Source organism: Patella vulgata, chromosome 6 (assembly GCF_932274485.2).
Source record: "Patella vulgata chromosome 6, xgPatVulg1.2, whole genome shotgun sequence".
In the NCBI taxonomy this organism is placed as follows: domain Eukaryota; kingdom Metazoa; phylum Mollusca; class Gastropoda; family Patellidae; genus Patella; species Patella vulgata.
Window position 1 is genome coordinate 64,385,424 of NC_065884.2, and position 13,653 is coordinate 64,399,076.

General features: G+C 36.3%; 1 protein-coding gene across 3 annotated transcripts; it reads left to right on the forward strand.

Moving 5' to 3' along the window:
* Window positions 1-1,202: 1,202 nt before the first annotated feature.
* LOC126823340 (nucleoporin NUP35) lies at window positions 1,203-12,746 on the forward strand. 3 transcript variants are annotated; one of them, XM_050552131.1, is made up of 11 exons: window positions 1,203-1,250; window positions 4,625-4,722; window positions 5,747-5,844; window positions 6,282-6,387; window positions 6,739-6,820; window positions 7,350-7,446; window positions 7,871-7,924; window positions 8,822-8,891; window positions 9,023-9,151; window positions 10,280-10,429; window positions 11,207-12,746. In XM_050552131.1, exons 2-11 carry the CDS (start codon window positions 4,630-4,632, stop codon window positions 11,282-11,284), a joined length of 957 nt encoding a protein of 318 aa, XP_050408088.1. In that variant the 5' UTR covers window positions 1,203-1,250; window positions 4,625-4,629; the 3' UTR covers window positions 11,285-12,746. The 3 variants fall into 3 exon arrangements, with proteins under 3 accessions (XP_050408088.1, XP_050408086.1, XP_050408087.1); XM_050552129.1 differs by lacking the exon at window positions 1,203-1,250 and adding an exon at window positions 1,269-1,419; XM_050552130.1 differs by lacking the exon at window positions 1,203-1,250 and adding an exon at window positions 1,269-1,419 and having other exon boundaries at window positions 6,285-6,387.
* The last annotated feature ends 907 nt before the right edge of the window (window positions 12,747-13,653 follow it).

The following is a 13,653-nucleotide window of genomic DNA, read 5'->3' on the forward strand; positions in this document are numbered from 1 at the left end:
GACGGACCTACGCTATTAATCTCGGATGGAGGGGGTAGGGGGTGGGGGCACAGCTGAAATTGCATGAAGAACACGGCCCCGGGTTCGTACCCCTAAACCTAGTCCTAACCCTTACCATAACCTTAACCCAAATCTCGTCAGAAATCACGTGCCCTAACCCTTTTTAAATCTCACGATCTTGGCGGAATGTGCAGTTAGCCTTAATATTTAGACCTGACCCTGCAAATAGACCATTTCTTCATATTCTGACTTGGATAGCCTACTTAATAAACTTTTCCCTCGGCACAGCCAAAACAATGACACGAAAACAGAACAATTAAAATATAAATATATATATAGGATTATAAATCAAACCCAAAAATAACTTCGGTTCGTATATTTAATACATTGCACAGAAATTTCTTGCAGGGTGTGGGGGTGGGGGGGGGGGCAAGGGACAGCGTATAGTCGTTCGGATTGGACGAAAACCCGAGGTCCATTGTACATTTTGCCGTGAAGCTAAAAGAACCCCTGACAGTGTATGGCGTATGCATATCTCCTATATTCCGGTCGGAGCAAAAAGTAGGACGTTAAACCCCTATAGTTAGTCTCTACCATCCAGAAACTATGAGGTTCTGGGTGACCCCGACTAACTTATGGTAAGAAATTATTTGTATGGAGCGGAATTTACGACATTGAACTAAATTCTAATGCTTAAAGGACAATACCTAAGTGGTTGCTTATTCATATGAAATTGACTTGTTTATAGGAATTTTTTCTTAAATATTGTAGTTTGGGTTCGATCTCTCATTATGGAAACCCATGGGTAAAATAACGACTTGAAATGGGGTTTAACGTCCTACTTTTCTGAACAGAATGAAATAAAACACGAATTATCAATATTAACGTATTTAAACATTTATCTGGGTTATAATTTATTTTTTTCTTATTTCTTGGTGATAGTATTTGGAAACGGCAGTTGTTTCGTACTATTCCCATGTCACTTCCTTGACTGTGGGCATATATAAAGGACATCAGTTTTTACGTTTAATAAAAATAGAATAGAATAGAGACTATGTTGTCCCGAATGTAATTATGATGAGGGTATGAACCAAATGATTAGTTGACGAGCTTGACTGTAATTTTTTTTCTATTTATTTCGTTCCTGCTTTTCGAGTTAATTAAATACATTTTTATTTTTCGTTTCTTAAAAATATAGAACAATTCAACAATCCACAATTTTAGTTAATCAGACACCTGTTAAACTTCCGGTAAGCATGCGCACGTTGAATGAATCTGGAAACAAAATTTAAAAGTTTTTCGTTTGACAATTTTTTTTTTTGAAATTTGAGATAAACTCTAATTTATAACTCATTTATTTATCTATCCATAGCCATTAATATAAAATCATGTTTTCACCACTTGCTGGAGAATACCACGGTAATAATAGCCAAGTTTTTTTTATACCACCCGATTATTAGGACGATGCCAATGGCCAGGTCACGGCGCACAAATCGAAGTCGAGCGTTTTAAACGATTGAACTTTATCTCAAAACAATGATACACATTTGTTCTTTATTAAAGTTCTTAAGTGCCAAGACCAAATCTGTACATTGAACATTGAGATTAAGACAACATATGATGCCAAATAGTCACGTTCTGTGATGCATGTCATTAGCATTGCCAACGGGTTTTCAGATACAACCATTGACTCAAAAATGACAACGATACTGCAATTGTGAACTATCTAGAATGAATAATCTGAAAAAATTTCGAAAAAATATTGAAAATTAAAAAAGTTATAGCGTTTTAAAGAAGGCAAACCAGAGGCGCTAAAAAACGGCTTTTTTTAAAAACCGCAAAAAAGTGACCGAAGCCAATATCTCAGTAACTATACAAGATAGGTCTATGAAAATTGCACTAATTAAAGATCTAGATGTACTTGATAAAGCCAAATTGTCGCTATAATATTCTAGTATATACTTTTTATGTTACAGAGGTTCAAAGTTGGGATCCGTGCCGATTTCGCACAAATCACAGCAAAAAATTTTTCAAATTTGTGTGTACTTAAATTGTAGCGCTTTGACATTAATACAGAGGCTTATTTTTTAATGAATAAGCACACATAAAAGTGTTTTCAGTCTGTTCTGTTATTTATTTTTTGCATGACAACACCTTAAATCACAATTTTTGACCGTATGATGTCAATGTCGAAGAGAAACAAGTTTATGTATGTAATTGGGCACCTACTGGTTCCGAGGCCATTGACCACTGGCCATTCACAGTCATACAACAATTATAAACCGGTTATACTAACGTATACTGTGGATATTTTTAAAAATCATGAAAGTGTGTGGCAAAATGAGAAATAAACCTGTAAGCTTTTGGCAGATTTGCCTCTTTTGCCACGCCAACTGCTTTAGTTGTTTAGAAGCTGCCATGTACATCAATTTGAAATTGTTTGTTTCAGGAATGAAAATTAACAATTAAACTATGATTTATATAACAGCTATATTTTTGTGATCAACATCACTACAATTTCAAATAAAAACAGACATAATTAATAGACATAATTAAAACATTTGAATATCTTAAAAGAGTCCAAATTAAAAGGTAAGCTTATAAAAAGTATGATATAATCTACATGAAAGAGTATTAAAAAAATTAATTTGTGATACATGTGCATTACGATATACTATATTATAATATCAGTGGTAGAAGTCTAGCTTTCTTGTTGAGACATTATCCCATGAAAATAAAAACAATATAAACATTCAGATGGTGATACATCTTGCCGAGACATTATCTATGTCATAAAAATATAAAAATATTAAAAACAAAATCACAATAAGATCAAAATTCATATCTGTTACTTTTTAATATGAAATTAAAAATGTTCACCCACCGGTTTAAAATAAATGATAAAAAAAAAGAAACCATTATCACATTTATCAACAAATATAAGATTTCTAATACATGTATCTTACAAAAACAAACAATAATAACAATATAAAATAATCACATTATTCATATGCGATATTTTTCAAAATAAACAAAAACATTTGACGCATCAGGCCACTTCTTTCAGGTAGAAAATGTTAAAAATAAAATAAATATTATCACAAATATTGAAATAACAAAAATAAGATTACTAACACTGATTTCAAACAATAAATTAAACTAACTTCTATGATTCATACCAAATTTATAATAATTATGGACTTTCTTGAGAATGCTGAGAAACAGTCAGTTTCAAGCCCCCCTTTTTATAGTCCTCATGCAAATTGTATGAGTAGGCCTATATATCATCATCATTTGTCTATTTTATGTTGTACCAAGTAATATCAGGGATCGCCTTTGGCTATGTTTGGATTTGGATGAGTATATATTATGTAGCTTACTTCTTCAGCTACAGTTCCTGAAAAAAAAATCCAAGGTGGTCAACAACATTCACAATTTTTATCCTTTGTTAGTGAAATGTCTGGCTAAAGTTTGGTTGGTAGCTTTAGTAACATTCAATATAATAAAAAAAACCTGTCCAAATCTAACATCATTTTTTTTACACTGAAGTCTGTGGGGGGGGGGGGGGGGGGTAATTATGGTCTGAACCCTGATCAACCACGAGTTACCTCCCTTTAATTCCACATGGTTCAATTTCAGCCATTTTACGAATTCCTACGGGGGATACGGACTTAACAAATGGTCAAACTAAGTAGTTAATGAATTGGGCTTTCCAAATATACCAAAATCTTGAGCGTCGAGGGCCTTTTTCGAAAATTTCTCTCAACTTCAAATTTTCAATTCATGAAAAATATCAGAAAATCTTACCTCAGCTTCTCAAAATCCTACTCGACAGCAAGTTCATCTATTTTTCTCGATGGTAAACATCACGTGGTCAATGTTTGACACTTTGAATATTCATGACAAGGCGTAACACGACGTATACTTTTCTCGGTCAACTTTTTGTGATGTCTGTAAATAGTACAGCCAGCGCTCCTAGCGGCGTTTAGCATCGCTAATGTCATGTCTTCCGGACAGGCATCCCATATTACGATTACTAAAGTCACTACTTGAGTCAAGTCAGTGTCTTGACAATCTGTGATTCGAAAAAATCTCTTGTCTTGACTCTTAGTTAATGGACATTATTAGTGAAATCCCTGCATTTGCTGAGAAAATTCATCAGGTTTTTCCGACGTGGTTTCCCCTTCCCTTGTCATTGGTGCATGATGTAGGGCCTGACAAGGATGTCTTTCTAGTCATTTGGATAGTACGAAAATCTGAGGTCCTGTGTAGGCTACACATTGGCGTGCACGTAAAAGACCCCTTGGCAGTTGGAATTCAATATAAGAGCAGGCCATAGTGCTGCTGCCCAGGCAAAATTTCACACATACATAGTAGGCCTACAGTGTATGGCATATGCCCTTTTTATTAGCCCAGTCGGAGTAGGATGTTAAACCCCATTTGATTATTTGTGATATCCTTTTCATTTCATATACTTGTGCCCCTCGGCTCAGTACAGGTGTTTGTGAAAATATTGTAATAATTACCGGGGACATGATTTTAAATGCTGAATGGCCCCATCAATGATACAAAGAAAAATCAATAATGTAGTAGTAGGCTGATGATAAATGGATTTTTATTTCAGAACCAATGATGACGGCATCTCCAACCAGTCCTGGTCCACACCATTCCCAATATCTTCCCAGTTATCTTCTGGGTGATAATGTCTCTCATTCTGGCTCTGTGAGTATTTGTTGATCATGTTTATAGTTTTACTGTAAAACATAAAGGAGAGCCACAGTGGCTAAGTGAGTAAGATACTGGCTCATTAGCCTGGAGGTCGCGGGTTTGCTCCCGGTGTTGGTCAAGAAAGTTCATCAGGATTATCCGATGTGGTGTCTTTTGTGCAGGATTGAAGGCCTGACAAGGACAGCTGTCTAGTCGTTCGGATGGGGCGAAAAACCGAGGTCCTGTGTATACATTGGCGTGCACGTAAAAGATCCCTTGGCAGTTGGAATTCAATATAAAAGTAGTCTGTAGTGCCGCTGACCAGACAAAATTTCCTTCATAGCACACTGTATGATGCATGCCCGTCTTCATTAGCCCATTTGGAGCAGAACAGTAGGATGTTAAACCCCATTTCATTTCATTTGTAAAACGTAAAACATGAATCTTTGGGATTTGTGATCAGAGCTGGTCATTTGAGAGTTTAATGGAACTTTCTTATCCAACACCAGGATCGAACCCAGGACGGCCTTGTTTGTGATCCAACACCCCAGTCACCAAGCCACTGGTACATTGAGGCTTTAGGCAACTAACTTAGAATATCATGTACCAGTAAGCTTGGTGGTTCAGTGACTAAGACACTGGCTCAATAGTCTGGAGGTCTGGGTGCTGGCCAAGAAAGTGAAACCTGTGTCAGTGGTGCAGGACAGAAGGCCTGAGGAGGACAACTGTTCATTCATTTGGATGGGACAGAAAACTAAGGCCCCATTGGCATCCACGTAAAAGAACCCTTGACAATTGGAATTTGATATAAGGGAAGGTCGTTGCGCTGCTGTCAGGGAAAATTTTTCCCTGACAGGGCGCATGGCATGCTTATGACCATCTACATTAGACCAGTCAGTGCAGAAAAGTAGGACGTTTCATTTCATTTCTTTCTCCACTCTGCTGCATGATCAGTTTACGTTGTATATGATAGCTGTGCAGATATCATAATGATATAATACTAACCCAAAATTTTAATCAATGATTTGAATAATTTCAGCCAGTGCCGAAACTGTGGTCAACATCTGGCCAGAGTCCAACTTTGCAAAAGGGTCAAGGTCTTACGTCTCCTGTAGGTCACATGACAGGTACACCAAGGTTAGTCACCCTTTTTGATTGATCTAATCTTCCCCTGGTTCGAAGCTTACATTTTGAATTTTTTTTTATTCTCGCTTCTATTTTTGACAGGATCTGTTGACAAAACAGGTCTACATTTCTTCCCAGTTGAACTTGACACCATTTTGCAGTCGACAGTAGGCTGATTGCCAATGTCGTATAACATCTTGATAATAAAACATGCCTGCTGCCATCTTTGATCCAATTGAATCCAGACAGGGAGATTATCTAGTGTTTTGATTTTGTTTTCTTAATTAAATGTTAAATAACCAATCTCAATACATATTAGCGTGAATTAAGCTGTGAGAAATTCAATATTTTTCGAAAAATACAAATCATGCACGGTTACTTCAAGCTTCAAGATATTTTAGATGGTTGAACAATGGCTGCAGAAATTTAGTTTTATTTGTGTATTTCAGTAGAAATGAAGGATTACGTGGTAAAGATAAAATGGGGGCGCCACCTGTTAAAGGTTTATTTTCTAGCAGCATGATTGATACATATGATGGTAGTCCAGCCTTACAGGTGAGTAAATTATTATACATATGTGCAGGATGGAGGGCCTGACAAAGACTGCTGTCCGGATGGGATGAAAAACCGAGGTCTCGTGTACACATTGGCGTGCACGTAAAAGATCCCTTGACATTTGGAATTCGATATAAGAGAAGGCCGTATTGCCAATGTCTCGGCAAAATTTCCATCATAGCACACTATGGCGTATGCATGTCTTCATTAGCCTAGTTCGGAGCAGAACAGTAGGACGTTAAACCCCATTTCATTTCATTTTCGGTATTTATGCTAAAACCGTTTGAGCAGGCTTCTTTGATTGAATTTAAGCTCTGTAAGTTATCATTCCTTTTGCTTTGTGTATTTCAGACGTCATTTGCTGGTCAGTTACATCCACGATCACCACAGACACCAGCAGCTAGAACATTATCACCTTCTCATCAAACACCAGGTAAGCCATAACATATAGTAGATGCTTAATCTTATCTTATTTGGGGGTTGGTGGGGTCTAGTGCTGAGGACATATTGAACTCTATAATATTATTAAGGGATTTGGGTGGTCTACTGGTCTAATGTGCAAGCCTTATGTCTTGAGTTGTGTCATTGTGTCAAATGGCATGGTTTCGATGACCCTGCTTGTGCGTGAAATAGGGTCGCCTATCCAACCATCTGGATTTACTCTGGATCCTCTGGTTTCCTCCCATTGCTAAAGACCCCTTTGGGCAAACAAATTATTAAAACGAGATTGTTTGTGGTGATTGGATGTAAACTCCATTTCTTCCTTGTATTATTGGCAGACATTTGTGCATATATATTTGGCTTACAGAATTCTTGTTCAAATACAAGACTGTTGTTAAAAATCCAGAGTTTATTTTATTTTATCATGGCAGTTGGAATTCGATGAAGAGTACATGGAAACTTGTACAGGTAAAATTTGTATTTGATTGTGTTTGTATTTTATCATTTGGTTTTATTTTCAGGTTATTATAATCAATCACGTTTAAATGATAGTTTACTGGGAAACAAATCAATGATACCAGCTTCACCTGCTCAATTAGATCCTTTCTATACACAAGGGTAAATATTATATCATTCTATACACAAAGTTCAGTATTACATCTGATCATACATGCAGGGTAAATATTTTATCTGACTATACACAATGTGTAAATATTGTATGATTGTATACACAAGGGAAAATATTATATCTTCTATACACAATGGGTAAGTATTATATCATGAGGTATACACAAGGGTAAATATTGTATGATTGTATACACAATGGTAAATGTTATATCATTGTATACACAGGGGTAAAAATGTTATATCTGATCATACACACAAGGGGTAAATAATATATCATTGTATACACAATTGTAAATATTATATGATAGGGTATATACGAGAGTAAATATTTTATCCTTGGGTAATTATAGTGCATCTTTAAATTATAAAAGAGTAAATATAATAAATATACCATATTATTGTTGTATTTTTTTAGTGAAACATTAAAGTCGTATGATATGTTAGATGATACATGGATAACAGTATTTGGGTGAGAAACTATTTTCTTTTAGTTGTTTTTTTTTCTTATTAATTGCACCACACAGAAACCATACAAAGTGGTTATTTGTTACGTTGATAACATATTTAGACCGCCCCACCAATATGGACATTATTAGACACAAATTATCACACGACTTGTATGTTATGCTTTGTGGTAATTTATGTCTGATAAAATCTTTTGACAGGTGCCTTATGCCCTGGCTTGTAGGGGGGGGGGGGGTAGTGCACGTGAAATCACATGGTCTGTCATTGAGTCAAGTGGCATGGTTTCAATTCCCTGCTTGAATGTGACAAGGACTAGGGTCGTCTATCAGACCTCATGGGTTTTCTCTTGGTCCTCCATTATCCTCCCTCTGGTAAAGTCCCCTACGCGGAAGCAAATTATTGAACCATATGTTTGTCCCGAAATGACCTAGTCTGTGTTGCATGGGCGCGAAACTCTATTTTTTTTTCTCCGTTTCTCTCCATGCTTGTATAATACATTGTGTGATAATTTCTACTTGACAGTTGCCTTATGTCTAGGCTTGCACTCCACATCATCTTCTACAGATTATATATTTGAAAATAGTCATTATAATTTATGGGGGGTTGGATTGCCGAATGGTTAGCATGTGCGCTGTATCATAAGGCCTGTCATTGAGTCAACTGGCGTGGTTTCGAATCCCCGGTTGTACGTGACAAGGAGTAGGGTTCCTGTACAACCTCGTGGGTTTTATCCGGGTCCTTTCCTCTCACTGCTAAAGACCCCTACGCCTAAGTGAATTATTGAAATAACATTAAACCATATGTTAGTCCCGAAATGACCTAGTTTGTGTCGAGTGGGCGTTAAACCCCATTTCTCTCTCTCTCTCCATTATAATTTAATCCTATTTTTCGTTTGTTTTAGTTTTAATAAAGGAGCTACGTCGTTTATTTTAGAACAGTTTAGTCAATATGGTCATATAGTCAAACATGTGGTGAGTTAATTCATTTTGCATCATCTATTTTTGAACTATTATTATAGCAAGAACGACCAGCTCTTTATCTAAATCTTACATAATGTATCTTTAAGTGTAATTTTATTCTTGCACGATTTATTTATTTCCAGGTGGCCACAGAAGGAAACTGGATGCATGTCCATTATCAATCCAAGATTCAGGCTAAGAAAGCTTTAAGTAAAAATGGTAAAATATTTGGTGGTTGTATAATGGTGGGTGTATTACCATGTATAGACAAGGTAAACAGTCATTATTCATTTTCTTTATAAATCAAGGGGGTGGGCAGGTGGATGGCTGAATGCTTAGCACGTGCGCGCTGTATCTTAAAGTCTGTCATTGAGTCAACAGGCGTGGTTTCGATTCCCCGGTTGTACGTGACAAGGAGTAGGGGCGCCTGTCCAGCCTTGTGGGTTTTCTCCGGGTCCTCCGGTTTCCTCACGTAAGCGAATTATTGAAATAAAATTGAACCATATGTTAGTTCTGAAATGGCCTAGTTTGTGGCAAGTGGACGTTAAACCCTGTTCCTCTCTCTCTCTTTATAAATCGGGGATCCGCTGTGACTCAGTAAATAAGGTGCTGCCTATCTAACCAGTAGTTCTTGAGTTCTCTCGGTGTTGGCCAAGAAAGTTTATCTTGATTCCCCTTGTTAGTGGTGCAGCCACAGTGGCTCAGTGTATAACGTGCTGGCTCCCTAACCGGGAGTTTTTGTGTTTGTTCACAGTGTCCCTCGTTAGTTCAGACGTGGTTTCCCCTTGTCAGTGGTGCAGGATGGAGGACCTGGCAATCGACAGTGTCTTATTGTTCGTCTGTCCTGGCAAAATTTCTCTCACAGCACACTGCATGGTGTATGCCCATCTTCACTAGCCCAGTTATTACGGAAGAGTAAGACATTAAACCCCATTTCATTTCTTTTCAAATCAGGATAACAAATGTATAAATACAGAAAGGTACACGACTTATACATGTGTGCTATGAGTGAAAATATGAACTATGGTCCTTTCTAACTGAAATAAAATGGGGGTTAATGTCTTACTTTTTTGCACCAACCGAGCAACCGTGTATGAAGACAGGCATACACCATGCAGTGTGCTATAAGTGAAATTTTGCCTTATTAGCGGTGCTACGGCCTACTCTTATTTTCGTAAGTTATCAAGTGGCAAGGTTTTGATCCTAAGCTTGGACTAGAGTCGTCTGTCTAACTTTGTTTTCTTTTTTTTGTCCGATTTCCTCCCAATGCACAATTATTGAAATTATGATATGTCAGTCCCAAAATAATCTAGTTTGTGTTTAGTTGACATTAAACCCTATTTCACTCTTGACACCTTGCTCAGTTCTGGCATTGATTATTATTCTCTTATTTGTTTCAGAATGTAATGGATGGTCGAGCATCTGCTAATGATATGCCAATGACCCCTTCGACCCCTCTAACAGACGTGACAAATGCAGTGAATGCGAGAAATACTCCAACAATTAGACCTTTAACGTCGGCTTATCAAGCTTCTAGGAGTGAATACGATGTAAGTAGTGATTATATTTTGTTGTGAATAGGAGCGAAAGATTTTAGATCTGTGGTATCTGGTTTCTAGCAAAACATTAAACATACATTATGCAAGAGCAAAATCTGATTATTGCAAGTCTTAATTTAGGCTTCAGATGTTATAGAAATTATAAATTAGATCTTTATTTAAACAACAAGCCCAAAATCAACTCTTTTGACCCACGGATGGCTCGGCTACAGCTCGGATTTAAATAGGATTTCACTTATCAATTAATTCAAATATGGCGCATCCTGATGAGAATATGTCAGTTAGATCGAGGCTAAATGATAGAGTGTACTTAGTGAGGCCGCTGTAGAGCGTTTCTGCATGCCATTGAAAACTTTACTTGATAATCGAGATATGTAGGTGGAGTTAACGCCTGTCAATCAAACGATCAGCCACGGTGAAGGCACATTTCACTACCATTTCTAGTCAAATATTACAACGATGATAACTATGTACAGAATAAAGTAATTTGACTGAAATTTTCAAAATATTCTTCTTTCATCATCTACTTTTGAACTGTTATAGCAAGAATGGCCAATTCTCTGTAAAAATCTCCCATAATGTATCTTTAAATGAAGGGAGGTTTAGCATCCTACTGTTCTGTTCAGACTGGGTTAATGAAGATTGGGAAATTTTGCCCGGACAGCGGCACTACACAGATCTCGATTTTGGTCCCATCCAAACGGCTATAAATTGTCACTTGTGCTAGTATGTGCATACAAATGATATATTTTCTTGACTCTGTTTCAGGTTGTAAAAGGTGGTCAAATACCTCAAAAAGATAATAGTTTGATGTCAAAGGTCAAAGAATATATGTTGGGCTGGTGATATAGTAGTAATATATTAAAATAAAAATGACATTCCTTTGGGGAAAAGATAAGAAATCTAGAATAAATTTTATTTAATTTTGTGATGGATTCCTATACAAAAAATCGTTTTGACAATGTGAAGTTTGAATTGTGCTTATCCCAGTCACTCTTGTCCAAATTGTCTCCATTTCAACTACGACTAATATCAGAACAACATAGCACTAAATTTCTATACAGTGTCAAAGGTCATACATAGATTCTTTTGTATTTAGTATTAATAATCAACACTATTTGCTGGTCTAGTGTCAATTTGAATATCAAAATAGTGAAAATTAGAAACAACATAGAGGGATTTTATTATGAATGGAGGCGGGTGCAATAAACATGGATAAAATGTAATATAATATAAATGTACATAAGAATGTTATTAAATTACAGAGCTTAAAGCATCATACAATCATGACTAATAATAATAATATAGTTTATATTTTGTAATTAAAGATATGTTTGTTTGAAATGCAGATTATGTAACCATACATTATAGACTGTGTCCAAACTTTCATGAAAACTCTATTTTTTTTCTATAAAAGTTTTTGTTCCAGAAATCTGTTAATATATATCTGAAAATATTGCTACTGTACTTTAAGAAGATATATTTATTGTATGTTTATTATTGTTAGTCAGTCTAGTTTGTCTCTTGGTGATAATGGGGATACTCGATTGAACGTTCCGGAATTAAATTCTCTCAATTCCAAAAATAGTGTCAAGCAAGTGAAAAGGAGAATTTGGGGGTACAACGCATGTGCCGACAGCATAAAAGTATCTCAACCAATCATGACAGATGAAACATATTTGTTACTTAAAATATGTCACAATTCTACTCACACTACCTCAGCTGTCGGGACTGGCAGAACTGTGACAGGGCTGAATTCTGTATCTCTTGACTAATTCGGTACTTTCCGGACTGACAATGGAGCCCCCCCAATGTTGTGGGTACAATAGATGACCTGATTAATATTCAGGGAATATATGTTTGAGTTCAAATGGAGGAGTCACAGTGGCCAGGGAGTTCTTGGTTTGATTCTGGTCTTGGCCGAGAAAGTACCTCAGAATTTTTCAGCGTAGCTCCAGGGGAGGGTCTGGTAAAGTACTGTCTAGTCATTTGTATGGGACAAAAAAACAAAACATCCAAGATCATGTGCACACATTGGCGTGCATGTAAAAGAACTGCACACAGTTGGAATTCAAAATAAAAGTAGGCTATATCACAGTAATCCAGTTTATGCAGAAAAGTATAACGTTAAAGCCCATGACATTTAAATGGAAAAAAAACTTTAGAAAAATTCTCTCATAGCAAAGTTAATGAATTTAATGAGAGGTATGAGAACAAGTCATGTTATTACCCTCGCTGTCTGTCTTCTATTAATTTTATTATGTAAATAAAACTGTATATTGTTCCAATAAATGTGTAAATACTTGTATTAACTATTCTTTCTTGTTTGATCAACGTAGCATATCAATCAAATTAAAATACAGATCTGTATTCGGTTTCTTTTTTTTTTAATACTTTCGATGGCCTCTACTACGTGCAGATCTGACCAGTTGTAGTGGAAGGTTGCATCAGAGGTCATACAAGTGGCTTTTGACCCTGTGACATCAAATATTTAATTAAAAATTCAGTGTTGATGTTTGTAGTGTGTTACCCACAGTTCCGTGCACCTCATGCCAAAAATTTGCTGTCACTTACTGTTTCATTGGCTTATCCCTCACATCAACCAGAATGCGGATTTATTTAACAACTCTTCCACACCCTAGTGTAGTAAAGACAAGTAAAACAAATTTTTAATACTGTATCATGGATTTAGCTGTTCTAAGTCATAAAAATTCATTGAAAATCAATATACTTGTTCGTCTCAAGATCATAAACTCTGTGTATCAATCTGAAGTCAATCGAATATTAACTTTGGCCTCTAGAGCGTAAACAAGAATTTTCAAAGTGATCAAGGGCCATAACTCTGGCAGTAATTATCAGAAATCATTGAAAATCAATAGGATTCTTCGCCTTGTGACCTCAAATACTGTTTATAAATTTAAAGTCAATCAGATATTAACTTTAGCCTTTAGAGCATCCACGAGGTTTTTTGAAGTGATCAAGGGCCATAACTCTGGCAGTAATTATCGAAAATCACTGAAAATCAATAGGCTTCTTCGTCTCATGGCCTTAAACACTGTATATAAATTTAAAGTCAATCGGATATTAACTTTAGCCTCTAGAGCATCCACAAGTTTTTTTGAAGTGATCAAGGACGGACGGACGGGGGCGACAACAATATACGACCACATTTCAATGTGGGCGTATATAAAAACGAAAGGAAATAGGATCTGTGT